This window comes from Aethalodelphis obliquidens, unplaced genomic scaffold, assembly GCF_003676395.1.
Source record: "Aethalodelphis obliquidens isolate GAN/ISIS:26980383/991018 unplaced genomic scaffold, ASM367639v1 scaffold9, whole genome shotgun sequence".
NCBI lineage: Eukaryota > Metazoa > Chordata > Mammalia > Artiodactyla > Delphinidae > Aethalodelphis > Aethalodelphis obliquidens.
Window position 1 is genome coordinate 48,488,782 of NW_020837953.1, and position 26,925 is coordinate 48,515,706.

Here is a 26,925-nt window from a genome sequence, read left to right on the forward strand (position 1 = left end):
CCCGTGTCCCCTGCATCGGCAGGCGGACTCTCAACCACTGCGCCACCAGGGAAGCCCCCTGAGCACATTTTAAACATGATACTGGGTTTACAGAACACTGGTGTGAGACCCGTGAAATCAGGATCCCTATTTTATAGGAAGTTGAGGCTCACAGAGCTGCTTTGCCCGAGCTCACAACGCTGCTGAGGTAGGCTCTCCACCCTTCCCTGAACCCAGCTTTCCAGACACCAGGCCTCCTGCCTGGTCCTGCAAGGACACAGGAACGTAGAGTGGCCAGGGACTCAGAGGCAGACTGGGCTGACGGCAGCTCACAGCCCACCTGCCCTTATGGCTCTCTGACCCACTACTCTGGGTTCCAGCCTCCCCCAGGGCCTGTCCCCTATCCCGCTTCAGGCTTGCTTCCTCCTGCCTCTGTGTCTGCAAAACTCGGTCCCCTCCCTTCTGTAGATGTCCTTGCTCTCATTTCCAGTCTCAGGCGGGCTGCCAGTACCGACTCTTCCGGGCACACTCCTAACGCTCCCACCCACGGGCCTCTCCCTGGGGTCCCTCCCATTCCCTCTCTATCCCTACGAGGCTCCTGACCCACCCCCATCCCACCATTGTTTATTCTAGTCATTTGCTTACTTGCCTTTTTCCTCCATCAGGCCTTTTGAGCGCCCGGAAGTGGAGGCATTTACCTTTTAAAAAATTAAGGAACAGGACTTCCCCAGCGCTCCAGTGGTTAAGACTAAGCCCTTCCACTGCAGGGGGCACGGGCTGGATCCTCTGTCCAGGAAGTTCCAAAATGCCGCGACGGTAAAGTAAGGAAAAATTCCTAAGTAATATAGATTGATTGTGGACCATATGGAAAATACAAAAACATATAAAAAAAGACAGTAAAAGTCTCCCAGAGTCCCTACCACCTGAAGATTATCGTTGTGAAGTAATTTTGGCTTCTATTCCAAACATTTTTCCCGGGCTCACACATATGCTTCTCTTTTTCCCAAGTGAAGTCAGGATCACACTGCAAAGTTTGGCATGCTGCATAAAAAAAACGTAATGTCTTGAGGATTTCCACCGTCGGCCAACATTCTCCCTCGACACGAACTGAAGTGGGCGGTCACCCCGCTGCGTGCATGCCCCAAGGGTAGTGTCCCCGCAGCCTGGGCGCCCAGCGGGCGCTCGGAGACCCTGCCGAAGGCGGGTGGTCTCTGCGCGCGGACACCCCCGGGGCGCGGTGGGGTGGAGGCAGATCGCCGGCTCGCGCCCGCATGCCCAGGACTGTCGGTTTCGCCGGGGATCGCGCGGGGCCCGTGAGCGGCGGGGGCGGGGGCTGGGTGCTTTAGATTTCACGTGATTTCTCTGGATGGGGACATTCTGGAGTTTGGGGCCGACTCCTGGCAGACGCCGCCGGCAACTTCTTGGCCCAGGACCCAGACTGCCCGCGGCCCCGCCCGCCAGCCGCAGCTGTGCCTGGGTCAGGGGGTCCCGGGGGGACGGCGGGGCGGGGCGGGGCGCTCCTGTCAAATTCGGGCCCCCGCCGCGCGGCGCGGCGGTATCGCGAGAGCTCGACGGCGGTGCGCAGGTCTGGGCGGCTGCCCTTCCCGGCCGGCGTCGGCAGCGCAGTGCGCAGGCGCAGCGGGCGGGTTTCCCCAGGCTACAGTTGGGGCCGCCGCCCGCTGGTCCGCCGCCCTGCGCCATGGCGGGCTGCGCGGCGCGGGCTCCGCCGGGCTCCGAGGCGCGCCTCAGCCTCGCCACCTTCCTGCTGGGCGCCTCGGTGCTCGCGCTGCCACTGCTCACGCGCGCCGGCCTGCAGGGCCGCACCGGGCTGGCGCTCTACGTGGCTGGACTCAACGCGCTGCTGCTGCTGCTCTACCGGCCGCCGCGCTACCAGGTGCGGGCCGGGCCGGGCCGAGGGCCGGGGCGGGGACCGGGGGCCGGGCGGGCTGGGCGCGGCGCGTGGGCACCGTCCCCCCGGGGTCGAGGTCCGGGTCTGCCGAGAGCGCGGCCTGCGAGAGTGGTTGCCTCCCCCGGCCGCGTCTTTTAGCAGCTGCGAGTTCAGGTGGCAGGAGGGCCCCCTCCCTGCCAGTCCCGGGGGGCGTGGGTCGCGGTCCCCCTCCACCCGGCGGAGTGGGTGGGAAGTTGCGGTTGGTGCCGTTCAGCAGCTGCGGCAGATGCACGTGGGGTGGGGAGTGAGCGGGCCCACGAGTTCTTTTATGTAATTTAAGGTGTGGAGAACTACCTGCTGTCAAGTCTGAGGTCAGAGGCCCCCGCAGTTACGTGGAGGGGGCTGGGCGCAGAGTCCCGGCTGCCCCGACCAGATTCGCTGCATGGACTTGGGAGAATCCGGCCAATAAGCTAGGTTTAACGCAGTTTTCCCACAGCCCTGAGTGACAATAACAATCATAATAGGAATGGTAGCTAAACCTTACTTACGAAGCACTTCGTCTTAAGTGCTTTACATGGGTAATCTTCACAGCAGTCCTCAGAGGTAGGTACTCTTGTCATCCCCATTGTGCAGATGGGGAAACCGAGGTCCAGAGAGATTAAGTAACTTGCCTAAGGCCACAGAGCCATAGAGGGGTGGGCTTGGGGTTTGAACCCAGGCAGCCGTGCTTCACCCTGTTAACCTCTGAGCAAATCGGCTCCATGGACTTGCGGGTGGCCTGCTTATCCCAGGAAGTACGATGTATGCTCTGTGAACAACCAGGTGACTGATCCTCTTTTGGGTCCGTTTCAGATAGCCATCCGAGCCTGTTTCCTTGGCTTTGTGTTTGGCTGTGGAGTGCTACTCAGTTTTAGCCAGTCTTCCTGGAACCACTTTGGCTGGTAAGAAGTGCTTTGGGAATGACAGTTTTGAGGTGGGGGTGGGCGGCTCAGAGGGTCAGTAGTGATATTCCCGCATCCTTGGCTGGCTGAAGGCTAGTGAGGGCTCTAAGGGAATGAGGCCTCTAGCTTCCTAGATTCCCGCATCTTGAACCTTGAGAACTTGTGCCCGTTGGTTGCTTCTGTCGCAGGTGGAAACAGGTCTCCCTGGCACCCTTCCCATAGGTGCTCTCATCTGCTGCACCTTCAGTAATGTGACCAGCCCCTTGCAGAAGAGGGTACTGGTCCTCAGTGACAGGAAGGGGCAAGGCTCTGGCTCGTCTTCACAGGCCTTTTCCGTCTCTAATTTCTATTAGGTCACATCTAGTGCCTCCCCCACGGCCAGTGTAGGATTTTTCCCTACACTATGATTTCAGTCCCTTGAGCCTTCTAGTCCCTGACCTGGATATGAACCAGTGGCTTCAAGGTAAAAAGCTTTATCTCCTACTATCAATACTCTGAGCCATCTAATCCTTCTTTGCTGGAATTATTTCAGTTTTTTGAATTTTTGTATTCGACATACATCACTACTTTATTTTGATACTTCTTCCATGTTTTACTGTGTGTAGTGTCATTTTAAAAAAGGCTGAAGGCCCATAGTGCCTTCCTAACCTATGTTTTTTGTTTTTTGGTTTTTTTTCTTTTTTTCCCTCCTGTGACATTCAAAAACATAGTCCCTTTACAACCCCACTTTCTGCAAACCTCAGGGAATAATGCTACATGTGGGTGCCTGATGTCCACTCTCAGACAGGTGACAGCAGGCCCTCATCATAGAATTCAGGGACAGTTCAGACCAAATCTGTACTTGGACTTAAAGGCTAACTTGATTCCCTTGCCCCAACTTACCTCTCGTTCTTTCTGTTTTGAAATAGGTATATGTGCTCCCTGTCATTGTTCCACTATTCTGAGTACTTAGTCACAGCAGTCAATAATCCCAAGAGTCTGTCCCTGGATTCCTTTCTCCTGAATCACAGTGTGGAGTATACAGTAGCAGCTCTTTCCTCTTGGATAGAGTTCACACTTGAAAATATCTTCTGGCCAGGTCAGTGTGCCCTGCTTTCCCCTCTGCAGGGGAGATGGGTGGCTTCCACGTAGGCCTCAGGACAGTGACGTGGGTTCACCTCTCAGGTCTAATCTCCCCGAGTGATCTTCCCCAGACCTCTATCCTCACTAAGCTCTTTATAAAGGACAAGCTCCACTTGTGAATTCCGCTTCTGGAGTTTGAATGGATGATATGTTGACCTTACGCTTTAAGCGTTGAAGGACGTAGTGTGTACCATTTAACGTGAAGTCCCAATCTCTGATAGCTGTAATACCAGGTTTACAGTCAGAAGATTCGGATCTGTTCATTTTCTGTGACTTGAGAAATTTCATGTAAAAATTTTATTAGCAAAAACTACTGCATCTGGAACCTACTCTGACACTGAACTTTCCACAGCAAGTTAAATGAAATGTATGTAGTTCCTAAGGTTCAGTAAAGGGCCAAGGCGGGAGACACTGGACCCTTCTCGGCTTCACTTAGCTGTCTTTGTCCCCAGAGGAAGGATGGGAGCGTGTGGCGGGGGTGTGTGTGGATGAGAGCCTGTCACCTCTTTGCCATGACGCTCTAACTGGGCTGTTGGCGGTTTAACGTGAATGGGTGAACAGCACAACTTAGCGGAATGTGTTTTGTGTATAATTAAATTTTAATGTGATGACAGATGCCGATTGCCCACTAGCATGTGTTCTAGTGTTCCTGTCTTTCGAAACATAGGTTAATTTTAAGCATGCAGAGGGGAACTCAGCAGTCCAGGGTCTTCACTCCCCGGTTGTCACCATCCCTCTCCTGCAGAACTGAAGCAGATCACCTGGCTCAGCGCCACGGGGCTGCTGATGGTGGTCTTTGGAGAGTGTCTGCGGAAAGCGGCGATGTTTACAGCTGGTTCCAATTTCAACCACGTGGTGCAGAATGAAAAGTCAGACACCCACACTCTGGTGACAAGCGGAGTATACGCTTGGTTCCGGCATCCTTCTTATGTTGGATGGTTTTACTGGAGTATCGGAACCCAGGTATGGTATCAGATACGATACTGGTCTCCTTTAAAGTTTTTAAAAATATGTTTTAAATCGACATATAATTTAAATATCATAAAATTCACCATTTCAAAGTGTATAATTCAGTAGATTTCACTGTATTCACGAAGTTGTTGGTCTTTTTAATTTGTTTGCCATTGTGGTTATTTTTTTTTTAAGTGTTGTGTTTACTTATTTATTTATTTATTGGCCACGCCGTGCAGCTGGTGGGATCTTAGTTCCCTTAGCAGGGACTGAACCTGGACCCCTGCAGTGGAAGCATGGAGTCTTAACCACTGGACCACCAGGGAATTCCCTGTTGGTCCTTTTTAAATAGGTACACGTGTTCCCTGCCACGTTTCAAGGGATAGTTAAATAAAAGTCAAAAGAACTGATTTGGTCTTTAGCGCTTTTTGCTATGTACTTAAAATCTGGGTGTCCTAAGCTTGTAAACTTTCGGCGATCCTAGGTGCCGTTACCCCCTCTGTCGTACCCCTTTTCTGCCTCTTTAACTTAGAGCTGGAGCATCCCAGTGGGCTGAGGACAGACATGGGGCTTTGGGGAGAGCCCTCTGCCACTCGAGGGGCAGCTCAGCTGATTTTCATTAGAGGCTGCTGTGGATGAGCCCAGGGTCATATGTCAGGTTTAACATGAGCGATGGAGCTTTGCTCTGTCTCAGGCTGCAGACCGAGCCTTGTTTCTTGAGCATTGTCTCTTGAATCTGTTTTCTTAGTCCTAGAAGAACTTGGACAGAGAATGTGGATACAGCTTAGAAAACTCATCACCTCTTTGGGAACATCCAGTCCGGTCCCCCAGGCATCCCATTGCAGTGCATGGTATGGGGGGGCACTCTGGTGACCCCCAGTGGTGTAGTAGGTTACTGCACAGCATTTGTGTGAAAACTTGCAACCCTGAAACTTAAGACTGCCGCATTAACAATCACATTCCCCGGGAACAGGTTGACTGTAGTGGAATCATGTAATTTGCCGTAAGTGCTATAACTAATAAACCTAAGTGCTCTAGGACTGGACAGCTTTTCATACTTCTTTGCCTATAGATCTTTCTACACCGTGACCCAGCACACAAGTGTGTGTAACAACTGCACAGATCTTTCCTGAGCAACACTCACCCTGACTGTGTACAAAACACTCTGTTTCCTATCTTGTTAGTGTTTGTAACGCCGTTTCTGACGCACGGGATTGATCTCCTGGCTCCATGACGGGTTGTGGCTTGAGACTGGGAACCCCGCCCTAGGGTCTGCTGGCGGTGGCGGCACAGGCTCTGGGGTCCCTGGCGGGCGGGTGGGGCCGGTCCGACTCTAACATCAACTGATGGGCCTCCGTTTCCTTGCGTGTTAAGCAGGGGCGGCAGCGCTACTCAAGAGGCTTGCTCTGGGCGTCGAATGGCTTACTGGCTGGTGGTAAAGGGCTTGGCATGTGCTGGGAACACAGTAGGTGCTCAGTAAACAGTGGTGAGAAGAAGTGAGGTCACCTATGTGGGGAAGACGTACGTCCCGGGCGGGGGCCGGGGGGTCCGTTGGAGGGGGCAGGGGTGGGTCAGTGGGCTCCCTGAGCTACACAGAAGAAGCGGGCCGAGGAACTGCTTTCCTGGGCTGCGAAAGCCGGGCTAAGGAGGCGTGGTTGAGGCCTTCGTGCTTTCTGAACAGGGGAGTGATCTGATGGAAGAAGTGGTTTTGGGGGCTCAGCTGATAGCAGTGTATCGACGGCACGTACGCAGGAAGGTTGCGGGGGCCAGAGGCAGGGGGCCAGGCAGCTGTGGGGTGGGAGGGAGCGTGCTAGGAAGGGGGCAGGCTGGGAGCCACGCGGGAAGGCATTGGTGCTTGGAATGGGAATTCACGTATGGGGGTGGAGGCAGGAGTTGCCAGCACCCCTGCCTGGGGGTTGAAATCCAGGAGGTTGCTCTTTCCTTTCAGTTTTTAGGTATCTCTTGGGTAAGAGGAACAACAGAAAAGCGTACGAACGAAAGCTACAGTGATGGGTGTTTAGCCCTGTTGTGAAAGTGATGGTGTGGTTTCCGTTAATGGCACCCTGGCTCAGGGTCTCAAAGACCCTAGTGATGTTTCAAGAGTTTCTTGGGCCCTTGGCAGGAAGTCCTCCGTGGTCATTGGAGAGCAGCACATGCCGCTAGAGTTCAGGGTTTCGGGTCACACTGACCCCAGTGCACTAACCCTGTGTCCCTTCGCCAGGTGGTGCTGTGTAACCCCATCTGCGGCGTGAGCTACGCTCTGACAGTGTGGCGCTTCTTCCGCGACCGGACAGAGGAGGAGGAGATCTCGCTGATTCACTTTTTTGGAGACGAGTACCTGGAGTATAAGAAGCGGGTGCCCACGGGCCTGCCTTTCATAAAGGGGGTCAAGGTGGAGCTATGATAGGCCCTGGGCGGCCCAGGCCAGGCTGGGGCCCCCCCGCTCCAGGCAGCGTGGGATGGAACTACTTCCTGTCGGCCATGCTGCAGAACGGACTTTCTTAAATCATTTTGTGTGTCACCAGTGACTCTTCTGGAATATCACTCAAGATCAAATGGTCAGAAGGCCTTAGGACCAAAGGACCCCACTCCCACCCCGACTCCCACCTCCCCGCTGCCCGGAGCAGCCTGTTCCCGGGCTGCATCAAGGTAGGACATAGATTAAAGGTGGACAAGAAGCAAATAACCGCAGTCCTTGGCAGTGACCCCCGACGCGCCTGGGCAGAGCCTCGGCCACACTCCATCCCCCACGAGGCCAGGGCTGTTAAGTTGTAACCCAGACCCTTGGGGAGAGGTGGGCTCACTCCTGATGCTGAGTGAGGCTCCTGCAGCAGGAAGGGGTACGTGGGCACCAGTACTTGCTAGTGTTAGAAACCCATTCAGAATCCTTCCTTTGACCGAAACACACAAACAGCACAGCTTTAACCTCCCTGTTTCTGTCCTTAAGTGCATGAGCATCTCTACAATTTTAAAGACACTTCCTTATAAGGCACTTTGGCTCTTCATATATCTCATCCTGTTTACTTACCTGTTTTCAAAAACAGCAGTACGAACTCAGGGGACTCGCTTGGCGTGTGAGCCCCACCTTTCACTTGGCAGAAAGGCAGCACAGACACCTCCAGATGACTCAGCTGCTGCTCTGTGTTACCAGGGCTCCCCGGGCCAGGGACACTGTGGGCCCCTGTGGCTTTCCTGGGTCCTGGCTCCTCCCAGAAGGGGGCTGTTACCAGTGACAGGCATGTCAAAGGTGTGTCATTTCTCCTTTATCCAAAAAAAATGCTTCCTGGACACCTGCTCTGTGCAAGGCATTGTTAAACGTTGAGAAATACCGCTCTCCGTTTACTTGGGGTTTTTTCTTATTCTATCATAGCTTATATTTTTGTGTTTTGACTTAAATCTGTTAACCATTGATTTCTATGTTCTGTTCTCAAAATTCCATCGTCCCTAATGCCATTTCAAACTGTCTTTTCCAAAGGGGTTTGAGCATAAACAACTATGAAATTCCAGCAAGCCAACTCAAAAAAAATAGGGCAAATAATCGCAGCTGAGATTTAGTCAGTGCTTTTGTTGTTCAAGTTCGGGAAGATTGGCTTTACGAGTCAAACATATAAGCTTTGAGACCCTTGTTGAATTCTGGACCAGAGAGCAACTTGCTCTCGGTGTGAATTCCTTCCATGCAGTCCTGCAGTGGCACCAACAGAGCGTGAATCAGAGGTGGCATCGGCCCCTGGCTGGAGTGCTGCCACGCCACGCCACGCCACGCCACGCGACGCGGTTTTCAAGGAGCCACTAAACCTTTCCGTGCCTAGACCTCCCCATCTGTAGGATGGGGTCAATACCACCTACCTCGCAGGGGTCTTGTGAAGACTTAGAAGAACAATGTCAAACGTTTTTACTACTTTGGTGACAGAGATGACATAAACGAAACCAGTATTGCATGAATTACACAAAAATGGACATTTGACTCACTGTACCAGATACCGGGAATGTGTGTTCAAAAAAGCATTCTACCAACTCGAAATATTAACTTATTTCTAGATTTCATGGCCTAATTAGTGTTTTTCATCATTATATATACCAAAGAGGTTTACAGGTTCATCGCTGACAGGTGTGACATTTGCTGGTTTGAGGACCGGACAGATTCCAGCCTCGGCCTCCTGAGGTCTCGCAGGCAGACAGCCCAGGCAGCAGCCAGGGTCTCGCGGCAGATTCTTCTGGCGGGAACACTGCCCGGCGGGACATCAACATGCACTTACTGTGTTTGAGGACTTGAGTCAGTGCTAACCTTGTTCTGCAGACCACTCCTAGTGAAATACACTCCCCTTCATAGGATTGCAAAACTGAGGAGGGTGTAGCTGGGGTTTTGGCGGCCACCCCCAGCTCTTTGAGGGAAAGTTCTTTCTTGCTGCATCTAGCAGGTTAGGACCCAGCTTTCATTACCAGTGGGGGTCGTGAAGTTGTCTCTTTAGCAGATGGAGAGGAGCTAGTGACGACCCTGGCTTTGTGGACAGTAAGGCCGGAGGTGTTGGCCTCTGACGGTGTGTCCTTCCTCCGCCGGCCTGCCAGGCCTGGAGCTCAGGAGGCAGGCCCTGGTGTCGGCAGGGAGATGCTGCTGTCACACCACCTGGGCTGGACGTGACATTCTGCTCTGCTTGAAAGAGCAGTTCCACAAGCAAGTTCCCACCCTGATTTGTAACCCAGGGCGGAAGTCCGCAATTACTTGGGGATCAGAGATGAACTACTTAGGGGCAGGATTTGGCAAGTGATTGACTTTCATCTAGCACTGAGATCTTCAGGTTATTTTTACCTTTATAAGTTCAGCAGTGACAGCGCACAAGGAAGAGAATCAGGTTAATGGGGTACAGGCTTTTTGGGTATTCCCGAAAGCTTACTTTGGGTAAAGGCCACATCACCGGTCCCCTCAAATTAAGAAACCGTCAGGAGATTTCTTTTTCCATTGCAGGTTTCAAAGCGGAGACTCTGAAATGGAAAATAGGCACTGCACAGAACAAAGCTATTTTGAAGCAGTGCAAAATGAAACACTTCACGAGGGTTTGCAGGCTGGGGCCGAGACCGGTGGTTTACTGAAACGAGGTTGTAGGTGAGCCTGGCAGAGGGCAGGAGGCAGCGCACCCCGCCGGCCCTTCATTGTCATAAACTGCTGCATAAACCTACAAAGTGAACTTTATCAATCCCTTCCACTTGTTTAGCACTCTGGGTGATTAACATGATGGGGGAACGTCGCTAAACCCACCGGTCGTGTTGACACGTGAGGTTCCGTAGGGTCTCGACTGCAGCTCCGTTTGGTCGCAGCCCCTCTGTGACAGGAACAGTGAACCACTGTCCCTTCTCTGCACTTTCTTACTGCCTTAGATAGTTGTGCCCTCCCTCTGTGTTTTGCTTCTGCAGTGACTTGGTGAGGCCAGGCGACCCCAGCCTGTCTGGCATGGTGCGAGAGGCTTGCTGTCTGTGCCCCGCTGTGGGGGCCTGACGCCCTGTCCTGGGCTCGGTCCCAAGCGCTTGCCCCTGCAGGACTGTCCCGTAGCTTAGGCTAGGAGAGTAACCTAATGGGGTAATTACTCTTCTTTTTACATGCAGAAATGTTTATTTAAATATTGGATTTTCTTTCACAGAAATTATTTCCAATGCTTAAATAAAGCTGTACTTGATTTCACTATGAACAATAGTATGATCGTGTGGGATTCAGAAACTTTTTTTTTTTTAATATTTATTTATTTATATATTTGGCTGCGCCCGGTCTTAGTTGCAGCATGCAGGATCTTTTAGTTGCGGCATTTGGGATCTAGATCCTTGACCAGGGATCGAACCCGGGCCCCCTGCATTGGGAGTGCAGAGTCTTGACCACTGGACCACCAGGGAAGCCCCCAGAAACTCTCAAGGTCTTTTTGCTTCTGGCTAAGAAATGTCCAAGGCCTACAGCGTAAAACCAGATGTGTTTTGCCTCCTCGATTCTGTTCTGAAGTCCTACCTCTAACCAGTTTGTAATGACAAGTTCCTCCAGCCCCCCAGGCTACCGTGGACGTTTGTGATGCTCTGGGACGGGAACGTCTGACAGAGCAGGTGTGGAGGTGTTGGGTACGGACGTGGCGGATGCGTCAGCGTATTGACCTGCAGGCCCACCTGGCACGTAGAAGCCACTCGCCGTTTGAACCACTGAATCAAGCTGATGTTTGCTTAAAGCATGATTCTTTGGGCATCGTTTTGCCTCTGAAACTTTACACTTTAGGTCATGCAGGTTAATTTTCTTTTTTAAGCATTTTGTTTAAGTTCCGCTTGATAAAATGGGTACTGGGTAGGAGTGGAAAACCACTAGAGCGAAGTTGCTGGTGAATCGTGCTTTAATATCTATAGAAGGTGAACACAGGAGAGTGACAGGCGGGGACAGCGGTGGGGAAGTCGTGACGGAGGCCATCTCCTGCCACGCAGGCCACCAGGTGCTATCGCGTTGCTTTATGTGCTCAGCCCTGGCCCTACAGTGAGAAAAGCTGGAGCAAAGGGTTTTCTCCCCTATGCTGAGTCAGCGCTCAGATTAGCGGGGGGAACTTTCCAGCGGCGCCCGGAGAACAGTGGGGCTGTGCGTCAGGCAGAGCCGGATTCCTCTGTGGTAGGGCAGGTGCTGCACAGTGGGCGGGTCTCATCACCCGAAATTCAGACGGGTGCACACCCCACCACAGCGGGCGCTCACGGGACGAGCACACAGACACCAGGGAGGTGCAGGGGCAGTGAGGGGCTTCCGGCTGGACGTTCACTCAGGTAACGTTTTCCACGCCGACTGGGATGCCGTCCCGAGTCACCTTGGTGAGGACCAAGATTCGGGGCAACACGAAGTCTGGCTCAAGCCAAAGAACCTGAAATTGGGACCTGGCAGAGAGTGTCTGGGTTTTTCTGCTGATGCGTGATTATTACACATTAAACAGAAAAGCATGATGGGAACCGCCTTTTCTTAAATATCCCAGCGTTGATGTGCACGTTGTAAGACGCCCGACCTCCGGGAGCAGTCCCACGCTAAGCTGGGCGCTCTCTCCATGTGGGGACGTCACCCCCGTTTTTCGCTTTGGGTCTGTGAGCATCTTTATTTTTCAGTGGAGGCTCTTCTGCGAGGCTGCTCAGGGTCCGGCTGTTTCTCGGCTCTGAGGTCTTCTCTCTCCTCTCCGAGACACTCCCTGGATCGTTCCTAAAGAAACACTTAATGTGAGCTCCTCTCTGCTCCCGTCTCACTGTGTCCCAGCGCTAAAATCCACCCAGGCAGAGGCTTTCAGGACGGCCAGCCTTCCGGGAAGGCACCAGCGGGTGACAGAACCTTAACTACATCATCTCCTAAAGGATTTTTTTGTTTGTTTTTTAATAAATTTATTTATTTATTTATTTTTGGCTGCATTGGGTCCTCGTTGGCTTTCTCCAGTTGTGGTGAGCGGGGGCTGCTCTTCATTGTGGTGCGTGGGCTTCTCATTGCGGTGGCTTCTCTTGTTGCAGAGCACGGGCTCTTGGCGTAGCAGGCTTCAGGAGTTGTGGCTCGCGGGCTCTAGAGCGCAGGCTCAGTAGTTGTGGCGCATGGGCTTAGTTGCTCGGTGGCATGGGGGATCTTCCCGGACCAGGGCTCGAACCCGTGTCCCCTGCATTGGCAGGCAGATTCTTAACCACTGCGCCACCAGGGAAGCCCCTCCTAAAGGATTCTTACTCACTTCTGATGACTTTTAGTTGCCAAAACATTGGCAGTGCAGACCATTTCAGTGGCTTGTGGTGACCCTGCTCTTTGAATTGACCCTCCCCTGAAGCATGGTGCCTGGGAGGGCAGGGCTGCTTTCTGCTCTGTCACCAACCCCGTGGTGCCTCTAGATGCAGCAGACCTCTCCCTGCCCCCAGGCCCTTTTAGCTCTGACTTCCTACAACTCCAGAGAACTACGAAAAGATCAGCCTGTGATAGTGACACATCTGTTATGCACATTCTCCTCTCCCTCTGGCAGTCATTTTGGCAAACACTGTGGCTCCAGTGAGCAGCCGTGCTCTCTCACAGGAAGAACTAACCCTCGATCTCTCTTTCTCGAGTCGCAGTGGCGTAGGAGCCTGCGCTCTCAGAGGTGTGGGTTGGGCGGGCGGCAACCACGGCTGTCCCTAGTTATAAACCTAACGTCACGTCTATCAGGGTCACATCTGTCATCTACGAGGTCATCTGTCTGAAGGCACCGCCCAGTTTAAGAACCCCCCTGACCCTGTATCTTACACACTGAGGCCCAGCTGAGGCCGCAGAGCTAGCTGGTCAGTGGCAAGTTGGGACCAAAAGAAAACCGGAGGTCAGTCTTTGTCGCCTGTATTTGTCTCTGAGATTACATCGTTTGCCCGCTCAGGTTGGAAAGACTCACTTTACCTGGCCTGGGCCTCGCCGTTCACGCCATCATCATGCGTGTTTTGGAGATGGTCTGACGGTTCATCCACAGGGGCCTGAAACCTGCGTGAGAGAAAGCAGTTCCCAGGAATGCGGATGCAGCAGAGCCAGCCAGCGTGTACTTAGGCTCACTGCACAGACACCGAACTTGAGCAAACACTTTGGGCCTCAAATATTTACCGAGGGCCAGGGCCACGGCAGTGGACGAGAGAGGCTGGGCCCTGCTCTCGTGGGAGACCCGTTCTGCGGGGGGAGACGCGCCAAGGTTGGGAAGGAGGCCCAGCGGGACGGATGGTGGGGAGTGACAGTGAGGGAGACCTGCTTTCACTAGGGTGGTTTGCGAAGGCCTCCCTGCTGACGAGACCTGGGTGATGAGGTCCATGGAACAAGAAGAAGCAAGAACATTCCAGGCAGAGGCAGGGAAGTGGCAGCCAGTCTAGCTTCTTTGCGGGACTGAAAGGCCACTGTGCCTGGGGTGTGGGGAGGGGCCGACGTGGGCAGAGGTGGGCAGAGAGGGTCCCAGAAGGGCTTTCAGGCCCCAGCACGATAGGCTTTAGAAAGACCTCTGACTGTGGCATGCTGGAGGGGCCAGGGTGCGGGGCTTGGCAACGGCGGCTTGGACCGAGGGTCACAGTCGAGACAAAGCAGGCGGACCAAGAGGGTTGAGTCAACAGGACTTGAGGATGGGTTGGCAATAAGGGATGAGGGAAAGAAAGGAATCCAAGTCTCCTGGGCTTTTTACTTGAGCACCTGGGGGACTGTGATGCCTTCACTGAGATGAAACAGGAGTAGCATGTTCGGCGGGGAGGAAACCAAGTTCGGGGCCATTGTGGGGTTTGAGGTGCCCTGAGACCACCAAGAGGAGACTCTCCCAGGAAGGGGCACTTGGAGATGAGTCTAGAGCTTGGGCAGATCTGTGCTGGGGAGGGGGATTGGGGGTCATCTGCAATACCATGGGGTTTTAAAGCCAGGAGACTGGGTGAAGCCCCGTAAGGAGAGGGCGTAGGATAAGAAGAATGCCTGGGACTGAGCCCTGGGGAAAACTGACACTGGGGCCTTGAGCCAAGGGGGCAGAGCCCAGAGCCAAAGAGACTAAGAAGGAACCGCTGGGGGACTTCCCTGGTGGCCCCGTGGTTACGACTCTGCGCTCCCAAAGCAGGGGGCCCGGGTTCGATCCCTGGTCAGGGAACCAGATCCCACATGCATGCTGCAACTAAGAGTTCGTATGCCACAACTAAGCAGCTCGCGAGCCGCAACTAAGACCTGGTGCAACCAAATAAATAAAGATAAATTAAAATAAATAAAAATTTTAAAAAGGTTCTCTTTCCCTTTAAAAAAAATGAAAGAAGGAGGAACAGCTGGAGGGGCAGGAGGAAAACCACACCGGGAGTGTGGGGCGTCTTAGAAGCAAAAGAAGAGTGTGATGAAGGTGACAGACAGTTCAGGCTCACGAGTGCTGCTTCGAGGCCAAGGGATGTAGCCCACAGGTTGCTGATGGAACAGGAGCAGATTTGGTGGGTGGGGTTGGTGTGAGCTGCCAGCAGTGGGAGGGGAGGCAGCAGAGGGCAGCTCCAGATACCTGGAAAGCGGTGCCGTGAAGAAGGGTAGAGGCAGCCTCCCTGCTTGCCCCAAACCTCCAGGAGCTGGGCTCCTGCCCGAGCTTTCCATGTGCTGACACCAAGCACGGATGCCACTTCCCCCCAGAGATGTGACTCTGCCGGGGTGTTGCCCCTTGCAGGCAGGCAGGAGCACCCTACTTGAAGCCAGCTGCTCACCGAAGCAGAGCACGCAGAAGGGAAAGGACGCCAATGGTAAGAGCACGGCTTAGAACGCGCACACAGCGTGAACAGGCTGGGTAGGCGGCACCAGGATGTCACCTCCACCCAGAGGCCCCCCAGGATAATCCCAATCTTACCTGCTAACACCAGAGGTTAGTTCTGCCTGGTTTTGAGGTTTTATAAATGGAATCACACAGTATCTGGAGTAAACTGCTTAGTAAATGTCAGCTTAGGAGGACACTGTAACTAGTCCTGGCTGGACAGGGATTTGATCCAAATTGTGCAGAAGGCATGATGAGTGCAACCTCTCAGTGTGACGTTAAAATAGTCATTTTAAAGGTGGCTTGGTAGTTCTGGATTAATACAGCAATTGCGCGCACGCGCGCACACACACACACACACACACACACACACACACACACACACTCTAATTTTTCCTTCTTCCCCGAACTCATTAAAACTAGTAAAGGGACCAAAACAATGAGGGGGGAAAAACCTCTCCAGGTTGACAGCAGGAAAGGATAACAGCAAAATTTTGGAACTGGAGAGCACATAGACAATGGTCACTAATTCAGCAGACCTGAGCGACGGAGGCCCGACCAGTTCCCACCACAGAATCCTCAGGGGGCCCAGGAACGGGTAGCCCCAATGCCTCTGCAAGGAGGGTGGGACTGAAATAGGACGATGAAGGTCAGGATTCCCTACCTCCGAACCGCTGCCCCCACCCCCAATACTGAAGGGTTAGTCTCTGGGAGGGTGCGACACACCGTGAGAACTACTGAAAGACAGAAAGTCAGCTGTGTGTACAGATACTCCATACGGTGACATTCCAGCAAGGAAACTGGGCAAAGATCTAAAACTGACATTGGGGCATCAAGAGTAAGATAAAGCAAAACAAAAAACGCTGCCCACCCAGATCCCTTACACCGAAGCACCGCCCATGTGCTCAGAGCTTCCAGCCTGCTCTCCTCCACCCCAACTCCTAACATGAACCGGTAATTGAAGATTTCCTGACAGCTGAGAAAAGCCTTTAACAGGGAAGGTAGAAACCTAAATAAACAAAATGTAACTTGGAGGAAACAGACTTCAGAGAGAAGGAAACTTAAAAAAACAAAAGCAAAAAAACATGTATCGGCCCCCAAAGGGGTAAGATATTCTGTCCATGCAGCAACAGAATGCTGTGTAACAAGAGCAGTCAGGGTACCAAAAACACCTCTTTGGAAATGAAAAACAATTTAAAACATTTAAAAGAGCTCTTGGAAATTTTCTTCAAAAATGAAGAACTAGGGCTTCCCTGGTGGTGCAGTGGTTGAGAGTCCGCCTGCCGATGCAGGGGACGCGGGTTCGTGCCCCGGTCCGGGAAGATCCCACATGCCACGGAGCGGCTGGGCCCGTGAGCCATGGCCGCTGAGCCTGCGCGTCCGGAGCCTGTGCTCCGCAACGGGAGAGGCCACAGCAGTGAGAGGCCCGCGTACCGCAAAAAAAAAAAAAAAAAAAAAAAAGAAGAACTAAATAGAAGAGTCAGAAGATAAGAGAGGAAATCTCCCAGAAAGTATAGCAAAAAGATGAAGAGGTGGAAAACAAGACTGAAAAGAGATGGTATATCAGAGGGCCAGCCCCAGAAGGCCAATAGCCAATAAGAATTCCAGAAAGAGAAAAAGTGCAGAAAATCAACTAACCAGTTCAAGAAGAAATATGCCCAAACAAGGACATGAATTTCCAGATTGAAAGGACCCACCGCTACCCAATGGACGGGACTAGACCCTCACCAACGTGAAATTTCAGAACGCTGGGAGCAGAGAAGATGCCACAAGCTTCTGAAGAGAGAATAAGTGGGGACTTACCCAGTGGTCCGGTGGGTAAGACGCTGTGCTCCCAATGCAGGGGGCCCAGGTTCGATCCCGGTTGGGGAACTAGATCCCGCATGCGTGCTGCAACTAAGAGTTCACACACCGCAACTAAGAAGTCAGCATGCCCCAACTAAAGATCCCGCATGCCGCAGCTAAAGATCCCACGTGCCGCAACTAAGACCCGGCACAGCCGAAATAAATAAATGAATAAATATTAAAATAAATAAATAAATAAGGAGAATAAGTGGGTCACATTACAAGGATTAGGAATCAGAATGCCTTCAAACTTCTCAAAGATAGCCTTGGAAGTTGGAAGACAATAGAGTGATGCCTTCGAAGGAGAATCATTTCCAATTTAGAATTTCCATCTAGAATTCAATACCCAGCAAAACTATCAGTCAAGTGCAAAGGCAGAATAAAGATATTGCAGCCTTACGCTGTTCAAAACACGTCCCTTCTCTGTACCCTTTCTCAAGGAGCTGCTTGGGGGATGGGCTTCACCAAACCATGAAAGAGGACACGTGTCCTGTGGGAATCAGGAGATCTCACTTTGGAGTGAGGCAAATGGAGTCCCCTGGAGGGTGGTGGAGGGAGAGGCTAGGTTGACCACTGTGTACCAGCCCTACAGGGCAACCACCCTGGGGCTCAGACTTGAGAGGCAGGCACATTGAGGACCTGCCACCCAAAATCCTCTGCCACTGTTAACACCTCCAGTGCTCAAGTGTGGTGCTGAGAGCCTGGTCCAGGTTCCCATCTAGACTCGTCTTAACCGTGTACTGGGGAAGTTCTCTTTGCTCTGCGTCCTGCTGTCTGGATCAGCTGAGGACCCTCATTACACCCCCAAGGTGTAAAGAGATGGGCAGTTGTGTGCCTAGAAGCAGAAACTCAGAGCAGGCTGCTCATTCTGTGTTTTGGCAGATGTCCAGCACCTGGTCCTCCCAGATGCCCTGATTAAACCTTCATGACCTGGCCCACTGACTTCCCGGAAAGGGGCTCTCCCAGAGGTGTGGCACCTTTCCTACGCACATTCTGAAGTGTCTTGGTTCCCCCGCAGCATTCCCTGCTCTCACCTGGGCTCTAGCCACTCCTTCACCTTGGCAATGGAGCGGACGTAGGGCGTGATCTGCTTGGTGATGGTGGTCAGGTAGGCATTCTCCTGCTTCAGCTGGAGAAGGTCATGGAGCTGGGCTGTGGGGGCCCAGGCCAGAGCGTTAGGTCTTGTTGGCTTCAAATTCTTACTCTCCAGCCTTGAACCATCTAAATAACCCAACTATTTCAGTGATTACCTCTAATTAAAGAGTGAGGTAAGACTTGTGAAGGCGTCCTACTTACTGAATCCTGATCTCAGATCATTTGGGGGCCAGTTAGCAGCTGTGAGGCAAAGTCAAGAGCTAGGGGGAAGAGCACGGGGGTTCGTATCTGGTTAGTGGGTAACTGGCTTCCTGCCCCTGAAAGCATGTGGATTAGCTCCAGGACAGGGGTGCGCCCAGCTGCCCGGGACCTTCATAGATCTCCTGCTCGTTAGCCACGCGCTGGTAGGATTCCTCCCAAATCTGAAAGAGAAAGTAAGTTGGATATCGCACGTGGCCGTGAGTTGGAATTTCCCTTGACAGCATTTCTGTCCTCCAGCTACTCAGAGCCATAGGGCACTCCCAGCCAGTTCCCGTGGTTCCAGGCAGCAAAGGCCCAGGTTCCAGAGCCTGCCACACGAGGGCCTCCTGGGGCACCAGGCCAAGGTCCTCCTCCCCCTTCCTGTCCTGGGGTAGCTCATGTACATGCTGACAGGTGGGGCCGCAGGGGAGGGAGGTTCCTCGGGAAGGGCTACCTCCTGGAAGACTGCTCTCATGCCCTCCACGGAAGCATACTCCAAGGCGATCTGTGTGTCCACCTGCAGGGACTTGTGCAGGATGTCACCCATGATCTCGGCCTTGATGAGCGAGTGGTGCTTGGTGAGGTCCCGGTGCAGCTCCTGTACCTGGTCCTTCAGGTTCTGCATCTCTGCCTGCAGGCGCTGGGGGGAGAGACCGCGTGAGTGCCTGTGTTTCCTGCAGGCTGGGTGCACTGCGGGGGCCTCAGTGGAGGGACGGCTTGCAGGCCAGGTGGCCAGGACTAGATGTGGCCACTGCACCTTGGCGAGAAGGGGTGGGGCCTTTCCCCGCTGGCAGGTCCCTGGCCCCCTCACCCGGTAGGAGTTCTCAAAATGGCGGCAGTGTTCCGTGAAGGGTGAATCGTCGCCCTCCGCCAGCAGCACCTTGGTGCTGATGGACCGGTGCAGCGTGGGCTTTTGGACCGGTGACCCCAACATCTTTCCCACGGGGGAGGGGCAGCTGGGCCCCATCAGCACCTTGGGGCCCGAGCCCCCTGCTAGCCTGGGGAGAGAACTAGTGTGGATGTAGACGTGGGGGTTCCGGAGGGTCTTCCCTTCCCCCAGCCTCCCAGCGCGTTCTCAGCCTTCTCAACCCTCTCACCCCAGGCTGCACACCACAACCACGCGGGAGCTCTGAAAACACCTGATGCAAGGCTGTGTACACCCAAGACCAATGACATCAGCAGGGTATTTTTTTTAAATCCTGAGGGTGATGCCAATGTGCAGAAGAGTCCACCAGGATACCCTCAGACAGCACGTTCCCTCACACACACTCGACCTTGCAAATTTGGCTTGACGCCCAGTATCCCTTGCCTGGGGCCCTGGAGCTCTCAGCAGACACATCCAGCTTAGGCATTTCTCCTAACTCCCCCGGGGTCTCCAGCTCTCTAGACTGGGCCCCGCCCCCCGCGGAAGTCAGACGCCCTGCGGCTTCTGGAGACCCAGGCCCCACCCTAAGCTACCCCTTCCTTTCAGGGCTTAGGCACCCCAGTCCGGGTGCAGCGGCGGCGGTTGGGGGAGCCCCTGAGTCCCTCTGTCCACCCCTGGCCTGGATCCACTCCAGGTCAGCTACGCGCTTCCGATCCAGGGCGGCCCCGACGGCTGTTTCCAGGCTGGGCGGACTCTCCCTCCCGCGTGGACATCTTTGGAGCCCAGACGCGGCGCGGGGAGCTCGGCGAGCTGGGAAGGGCGGCCCCCACCCCAACGGGGACCTTGTGCCCGCATCCCCTTCCCTGTCCCGGCGCCCCTGCGGCTCACGTGCTGGTACCGCCCCCGGCACCCGCCGCCCGGCGCGGTCCCAGCAGCAGCAGCGGCTCCAGGCAGCGCGCGAACTCGGCGCGGTGGTCGCTGGCGATCTGGGGGGACGGACGAACTCGCGAGGCAGCTCCAAACTCCGCGGGCCTCCGCCCCCGGCCCGGCCCACCCCGCGGCCCCGCCCACCTTGCTGCTCTGTGCGGGCCGTAGGCGATGTGGCCGCGTGACGATGCCCTGCAGCCTCTCCACCAGCTCCTGCGCTCAGGTGGGTGGGGGCGTGGGGGTGACAGGGAGGCGGGAGGACCGGAGGACGCGTCCGTCTTTAGAATTTCACCTGCCATCCAATCCTTCCACACCACCCCTGCCCCCAAATCCACAGGAAAGACTGGGGGGTCTGGACTCCAGTAGACACAATGCACTTTGGGGGAGAGGCTTATGCTCCCTTCCAGGCTTTGTTGTCCTCTTATTTTTTTATTTAGTTTTTGGCCGCGCTTTGCGTGGCTTGCGGGATCTTAGCTCCCCGACCACCAGGGATTGAACGGGGTGGAGTCCTAACCGCTGGACCGCCAGGGAATTCCCTGCTGTCCTATTAAAAGGGGTTCAGCCAGCCCCTAAATGTTTTGTAGATGATGGTGTGGAAGAGGGGGCTACCCAAAGACCCCCTGGTCCAGCCTCCAGGTAACAGGCTGCCCAGCCCTGAGGTGGGGGGCTCTGGTGTGCAGGGTGGGTTCCTGGTGGGGAGGGGGGGAGACACAGAAGCTGTGGGCACTCACATAGCCCAGGTCCAGGAACTCAGCCTTGTTGGCCAAGCTGAGAAAGGAAGAGCAGATGGCCAGGTGGACCTGTGAGAGGGACACTGCTCAGTGCCTGGGCTGGGTGCCCGGCCCTGCGCCCCCAGCTCCCCTTACCTGGAGGGTGGGCAGCAGAGTAGCCAAATGGGAGAGCTGCTCCTTGAAGGCCTTGTCCTTTTCTTCATACTGGCTGGGGGAGGAGCAGGCAGCCTCATCTCCAAGGGGAGGGCTGCCCACCCCCACTTTGGGGGCGGGCTCAGAGCTGGGTGGTTCCATCTCCCCACCAGCTTTGTGCATCCTTCCTCGACACCCCTTCCCTGAGCCCTGAGCTTTCCTCCTCACCCGTAGACACCTGGATGTCTTGCTCTCCAGGGTGGGCCGGCGCCTGCCCAGGCTATGAGATAGGTGTCTGGAGGTCAAGGGGCAGGGGATGGAGAGCCCGCCACCACTCACCTCTGCACAGCCTGCAGCAGCAGCGCTTTCCTCTCTGCCAGTTTGTCCTGGGAGGGAAGGTCTGCTACTGGCTGGGCAAACTCGGCCCTGCCACCTCCCAGTGCTCTCCCAGTCCCCTGGGCCCCAGCCACACAGCTGCTTAGGCTGGCTCTCTCCAGCCCACCAGCGCTGCTGCCCGGGCCACCTCCTTCTTGCATCTCACTGCCTGAGAGCCCTGGTGCCCTCACCTTAAATGTCACCTCCTGGGGGAAGTCTTCCCTGACGCCCTCTCACCACCAGCGCCAGCCTGGGGCAGGCCCATGCTCCACCTCTAGAACTCTCCTGGCAGCTACGATTGATTAAGTAACTTCTGAAAGCAGCTCAAGACTTGCTGCCCTGCTACACTGGAAACTCCACACGGGCCCCCGGGGGGAGGGGCCTGCCCTGTGTCCCGGGCACCGGCCATGGCTGGTAAGGATGCTCAGCCTGTGGCTGTCTAGTCCCCCCTACCCCTCACCTGCATGCTGCCGAAGAGGGCGTGGATGGCAGCCTCCTCATCCGCCGCGCTGCGTCGCACCTCGTCCACCATCGCCTGCAGCAGTGCGATGGCCTCCCCTGTGGCGGTCTGCAGGGCCTTCACCGCCTGGGGACAGGGCGGCCTCAGCCTTGTGGGCGCGCGTTCTCCACCCCCGCCCCGGCGCGCCGGGCACCCCGCGCTCACCAGCATCGCCTGCTGCAGCCGCTCGCAGCCTTGCACGTACGCCGACTCGAGGTCCACGCAGTGAGCCCGGCTCTCCCTACGGGGAGCCCGCGGATGATCCCTGCTCCGGGCCACCCTCCAGCCCCCTCACCTCCCGCGCCCTCTACCCACCCCTGCATGTCCCGGAAGCAGCGGATGCACAGCAGCGACTTCTTGTCGGTGGAGAACATGATGTAGGGCTCGGCGTGCAGTGCTGCGGCGGAGGGAGGGAGTGCGGCGGTGAGGGCTCCGGCCGGTGCCCGCCCCCATCCCCGCCCAGCGCTGGTCCCCATCCGGCACGCCGCACTCACTGCACTTCTGGAGCACGTCGCGGCTGCGCTGGCCCAAGGCCACGATGTCGTGGCGCGCGAACATGCGTGCCCGGTGCGTCTCATCGCGGCAGCGCGCGCACAGCGGCTGCCCGCACGTGTTGCAGAAGTACGTGGTCTCTGCGTCCTGCGGACAGAGCTCGGGCTCAACCCGCCCGTGAACTGGGAGCCTGATCCCATCACAGCCCGCGAGGGAACTGCAGCCTCCGCACGTCGTGGCTGTGCGTCTTGGCCCCGGCCTGGGGCAGGCGCGCGGTCACATGCAGCCCTTTCACGTAACCCCAACGCGCAGCGCTCTCATGTACCCAGTTTACAGACGAGAATATTGAGGCTCAGAGAATAGGTAAGTAGGTCCAGTAAGGAGCAGTTACCCAGGACGGTCTTGCGGAGGGGGTTACATGGGGTTGTGGGGAGGGCAGGCACTGCCTTTGCAAAACATTTCACCTATAACAAAAACGTATGTGTACGCCTGTGTGTGTGTGAAGCCCCGCCTTGGCGCCCTCACTAGTAGCCACATGGATGCCTACGCCGGCCATCTGGAGTGGGAACTTGGCTGGGAGGCGAAAAGGAGTGAAGACCTGCAGGTGCCCTTCCCCAGGGCTCAGAGTCCAGGGCACTGACCCCAGTAATGGCTATGAAAGCACAGACCCCCAACTTCCTACGTTGGCACTCAAGGCCATTTCCTCCCCATGCTCTCCTGACCTCCAGCCCCTCACCTCCTGCTGGTTATGTCTGTACTTCTGCGTAGCACATATTCTAGAACTTGCCCGCCCTCCCAGACCTTTTGCTCCTGCAGGGACATCCTCCTGGGATTTGGAATACCTGGTCCAGCCTCCACAGGCCAGAGAGAGTCTCGCGTGCCCTTCACAGTCCAGCCTGAAGCCTGTCCTCTGCTCCCTGGTCTTTCAGGATCGCCCCTCCCCAACGGCACAATGTCCTCACTTCCCCTTGGGCTGTTGATAGCTGCCCACAGCTACCCAGGTAGCAGCGGACCCCAGAGGGCTGGCCTAGGCCTGTGCCCTGGCATGCCCTTCCTGTTCCAATTCACAACTGTGTTCTGAGTTGGGCACCAGTAAGCTCTCCCCAAATCGAAATAGCCTTAACCCCTGCAACTATCTTGGTGTTGGCCCAAGGCAGTTGTTTTGGACCTCAGTCTCCACACCAGTAAAATGGGGCCCACATTCTGGATACAGGGTGCCTTAGAGAGGCGTTGGAGAATGCCCTGATGGGTGATCCTCTGATGACATGGCACACACTGCAGGCGTCAGGACAGTGCAACCTGGCACCCTCCGCTCCCCACCCCACCCCCAGGCGCCCCTGCCTGCTTGCCGCACTCCTGGTCGCAGTTGGCACAGCGCACCACGTCCATACCATCCCCTGAGCTGTCCACCAGGAACTGCAACAGCCGATCCACCGGAGGCAGCCCGCTGGGGCCCTTCACCACCGTCTGGTGTCTGCGGAGAAGCTCCAGCCAAGATCCAGAGGCCCCTTCCCGAAGGCTCCCTACCCCCTTCCTACTCCAGACATTCCAGTCTGGAGCTAAAAATAGGGCGGCGGGAGGTGGGATGCCTGCAGGTCTGATGTCTGTAAATACCTCAGCCAGTGCTCTCCGACCCCGTCCCTTTCCAGTCCTAGGGAAATCTTGGGACGGGGCTGGCGACTCAGGGTGTCAAAGGCAGAAGGCTCCCCTCAACCCCCTCTCATGGCATTGGGCAAATTTAGGGCCACCCCGGGTAACTTGAGCCAACATAACCTGCTTGTGTTGACTAAAGACTTCAGGACCCCCAAGTGAGTTACTGGGAGTGTCCAGACGCTGAGCTGAGATCCCCTACTCCAGCAGCATTGAATCCGACAGCACGCGCCCTCTAGCCCACCCTCGCCCCCTGACTTTCTGTGGGAGGCCTTGGGCCATAACCCCAGGTCTCAGTTACCCCATCTGTAAAATGGGCTGGAGCCTTCATGTTCTCTGGCAGAGAGGTGCAGGCTGCGGGCAGCCTCTCCCAGCCCTCTCCACAGGGAGTCAGAGCCTTGCCCTCCCAGCACCTAGGTCCCAGCCCAGCGGGGCCAGTCTCCCGTCTTAAGGGGCTCGAGGCACTCACTGGCACAGCGGGCAGGCGAGGCGGCCGTCGGCGGTGCGGCCGCGCAGGCAGCCGGCGCAGAAGTCGTGGAAGCAGTCCAGCAGGCAGGGGTGCTCGTACTGCGCGCGGCACAGCGGGCACACGAGCGGGGGGCCGCTCGCCGCGTCCAGGGCGCCCGGGCCCTCCAGGGGCGCAAAGATAGCTCCCGACATCTTCGGGCACAGCGCAGGAGGGCGGGGGGGCGCCCGCGGCCCCTCTGCCCCGGCGCCTCCTCCCTCCTACCTGGCCCGCTGGACCACGCGCGGCGTCCAGCGGTCGTGGAGCGGGGAGCAGCGAGGGTCCGGGGCTGGGGGCTGGAGCTCCGGGCGCGGGGAGAACGGGCAGGAGGCGCGCGGAGGGGCCAGACCCTGTGCCGCCGCCCTCCCCGCCTCTCCACGGCAGCCCTGGAAGGTCAGTCGGTGCCTCCTACCCAACGCCCAGCCTCCCCGGGCCTCCCCCCCTCCCCTCCCCCCCACCCCAGGAATTCCCCTCCCGGTGTCCTCTGGGTGACCCGCAGCCGACACCCCTTCCGCGCCAGGCGCCCCCAGCCTCGCGCGCGGTGCCCCCGTCCACCTTCCCGAGGCTGGCGCCTGCTGCCTCGAGCCGAAAACCTGGACGGATCTCGGCGCTCGCCGCCGCTGTGACCCAGGGCTCCGGTTACGGCCACGGCCGCGGCCACTGCTCCCCTCGCCCGGAGCAGGAGAGGCGGCAACGCGCGGCTGGAAAGGACCCCGCCGGGCAAGGGTTCGAGGTTCGGACTGGACCCCGCCCGCGGTGACACAGCCCGGAGCCCGGAGACGCGGGAGCGCCGCGCAGAGCGGGCTCCTCAGGGGGATACGGCCCCGCTGGCTAGGCCGGCTCTGTGCGGTCGGATTTGGGCCGGGACAGGAGTGGGTCCGCGCGGCCCTATTTCCTCGACGGGCAGTCGAGGGCGCCCGAGAGCAGCAGCCGCCCCTCCCTCCCACAGACACTCCAGTTCTTGCGAGAGCTCGTGAGAGGGCTTGGAAGCCCAGGGCTGCCTTTGGCAGGTTGGGTCTCTCGGCCAAGTTTCTGACCTCTCAGAGCCTCAGAGCTGGGGTAGAACAGGGCAGCCGCCCGGTGATGAGGTGAGACTTCAGTGAAGTGATAACGCACACCCTAAGCTTCCAAAATAATTAAGGCCCCACGCCCATCATCAGCGAGTTCCCAAGGTAGGTTTGGGTGGGAGCGTGACAGAGGAAGCTCTGAGCCTTTCCAGCTGGGCCCCCTCTGCCCTTCTTAGCCTGGCAAGTGATTGTTTCACCCAGCGTCATTTTCTCCAGCGTGCCCGCCTTCTCTGCACATGTCACCCTGAGCTCCGGGAAAGCGGCCCCTGTAGCAGTCCCTCTTGAAATCAGAGTCAGGCCCACTGCCTGACCCATAGAAGGTGCTCAATAAAATCTTACTAATCAGGGACTTCCCTGCTGCCACAGTGGTTAAGAATCCGTCTGCCAATGCAGGGCACACGGGCTCGATCCCTGGTCCAGGAAGATCCCACATGCTGCAGAGCAACAAAGCCCGTGGGCCACAACTACCGAGCCTGGAGCCACAACTACTGAGCCCGCGAACCACAGCTACTGAAGCCCGCACGCCTAAGAGCCCGTGCTCCGCAACAAGAGAAGCCACCGCAGTGAGAAGCCCGCGCACCGCAACGAAGTGTAGCCCCCACTCGCCGCAACTAGAGAAAGCCCGCATGCAGCAACAAAGACCCAACGCAGCCAAAAGTAAAATAGATAAATTTAAAAAAAAAGTTATAAAAAACAATCTTACTAACTAGAAAAAACTAGGAGATAATATTCCAGCTGATTTTAAAAAAAATACATTTATTTATTTATTTTTGGCTGCGTTGGGTCTTCGTTGCTGCATGCGGGCTTTCTCTAGTTGCGACGAGCGGGGGCTACTCTTCGTTGCGGTGCGCGGGCTTCTCATGGCGGTGGCTTCTCTTGTTGCGGAGCACGGGCTCTAGGCGTGCGGGCTTCAGTAGTTGTGGCACGCCGGCTCTAGAGCGCAGGCTCAATAGTTGTGGCTCACGGGCTTAGTTGCTCCACAGCGTGTGGGATCTTCCCGGACCAGGGACCGAACCCGTATCCCCTGCACTGGCAGGTGGATTCTTAACCACTGCGCCGCCAGGGAAGCCCGCTCCAGCTGGGAAGCCCCCTCCAGCTGGGTTTTGAAGGATGAGTAGAAGTTTGCCGGGGGAAGAAAGGAAGTGAATTCTAGGCAGGAACTACCTATTTTTTAAGGGCCCTCCCTAGCCCTGGTTCCATTTGTGCTCCAAGTCATAAAAACAGTGGTCAATGTTTGTGGGTCAAGATACTATTCAAAGCTCTTTTACTTGTATTATGTCATCTAATCCTGACGATGTTACTTTTGAGTAGTATTTACTGAGCATCTGCCGTGCACCATACACAAGAAGGGCGCCTAACCCACCAGGCAAGGTTAACCAAGTGCACAAATAAACAAGT

At 56.0% G+C, this 26,925-nt stretch overlaps 2 protein-coding genes and 1 long non-coding RNA gene across 5 annotated transcripts; 2 read left to right on the forward strand and 1 right to left on the reverse strand.

Annotated features, from left to right (window-relative positions):
* The first annotated feature begins 1,640 nt into the window (after positions 1 to 1,640).
* On the forward strand, positions 1,641 to 10,555 carry ICMT (isoprenylcysteine carboxyl methyltransferase). 3 transcript variants are annotated; one of them, XR_003433468.1, is made up of 6 exons: positions 1,641 to 1,873; positions 2,720 to 2,808; positions 3,717 to 3,886; positions 4,676 to 4,893; positions 7,103 to 7,530; positions 8,357 to 10,555. XR_003433468.1 is itself a non-coding variant. In XM_027110374.1 (5 exons), the coding sequence occupies exons 1-5, from the start codon at positions 1,679 to 1,681 to the stop codon at positions 7,283 to 7,285; spliced, it is 855 nt and encodes a 284-aa protein (XP_026966175.1). In that variant the 5' UTR covers positions 1,641 to 1,678; the 3' UTR covers positions 7,286 to 10,555. The 3 variants fall into 3 exon arrangements, 1 of the variants encoding a protein (XP_026966175.1); XR_003433469.1 differs by having other exon boundaries at positions 9,845 to 10,555; XM_027110374.1 differs by having other exon boundaries at positions 7,103 to 10,555.
* Positions 10,556 to 11,261: 706 nt separating this feature from the next.
* Positions 11,262 to 24,615, reverse strand: RNF207 (ring finger protein 207). Its single transcript, XM_027110373.1, has 17 exons — positions 24,425 to 24,615; positions 23,647 to 23,779; positions 22,308 to 22,452; positions 22,129 to 22,210; positions 21,979 to 22,054; positions 21,775 to 21,900; positions 21,279 to 21,325; positions 20,943 to 21,015; positions 20,808 to 20,876; positions 20,221 to 20,289; positions 20,038 to 20,135; positions 19,096 to 19,282; positions 18,739 to 18,924; positions 18,415 to 18,466; positions 17,984 to 18,101; positions 13,268 to 13,348; positions 11,262 to 12,076 (listed from the first exon to the last, which is right to left on the reverse strand). Exons 1-17 carry the CDS (start codon positions 24,613 to 24,615, stop codon positions 11,908 to 11,910), a joined length of 1,902 nt encoding a protein of 633 aa, XP_026966174.1. The 3' UTR covers positions 11,262 to 11,907.
* On the forward strand, positions 16,211 to 17,069 carry LOC113622271 (uncharacterized). The gene is made up of 3 exons (XR_003433470.1): positions 16,211 to 16,221; positions 16,897 to 17,006; positions 17,050 to 17,069. It is a non-coding gene; the product is annotated as an uncharacterized LOC113622271 (long non-coding RNA).
* Positions 24,616 to 26,925: the final 2,310 nt, after the last annotated feature.

Coding starts and splice junctions, on each gene's coding strand:
- RNF207 (XM_027110373.1), bottom strand. CDS start 24,615: ATGTCGGGAGCTATCTTTGCGCCCCTGGAGGGCCCGGGCGCCCTGGAC. Junction 22,055..22,128: donor TGCTTCCGGGACATGCAGGG/GTGGGTAGAGGG, acceptor GGCTCCCCGTAG/GGAGAGCCGGGCTCACTGCG. Junction 13,349..17,983: donor AAGGAGTGGCTAGAGCCCAG/GTGAGAGCAGGG, acceptor TCTCTCACGCAG/GTTTCAGGCCCCTGTGGATG.
- ICMT (XM_027110374.1), top strand. CDS start 1,679: ATGGCGGGCTGCGCGGCGCGGGCTCCGCCGGGCTCCGAGGCGCGCCTC. Junction 2,809..3,716: donor TCCTGGAACCACTTTGGCTG/GTAAGAAGTGCT, acceptor GTTTTGAAATAG/GTATATGTGCTCCCTGTCAT. Junction 3,887..4,675: donor TGAAAATATCTTCTGGCCAG/GTCAGTGTGCCC, acceptor CCTCTCCTGCAG/AACTGAAGCAGATCACCTGG.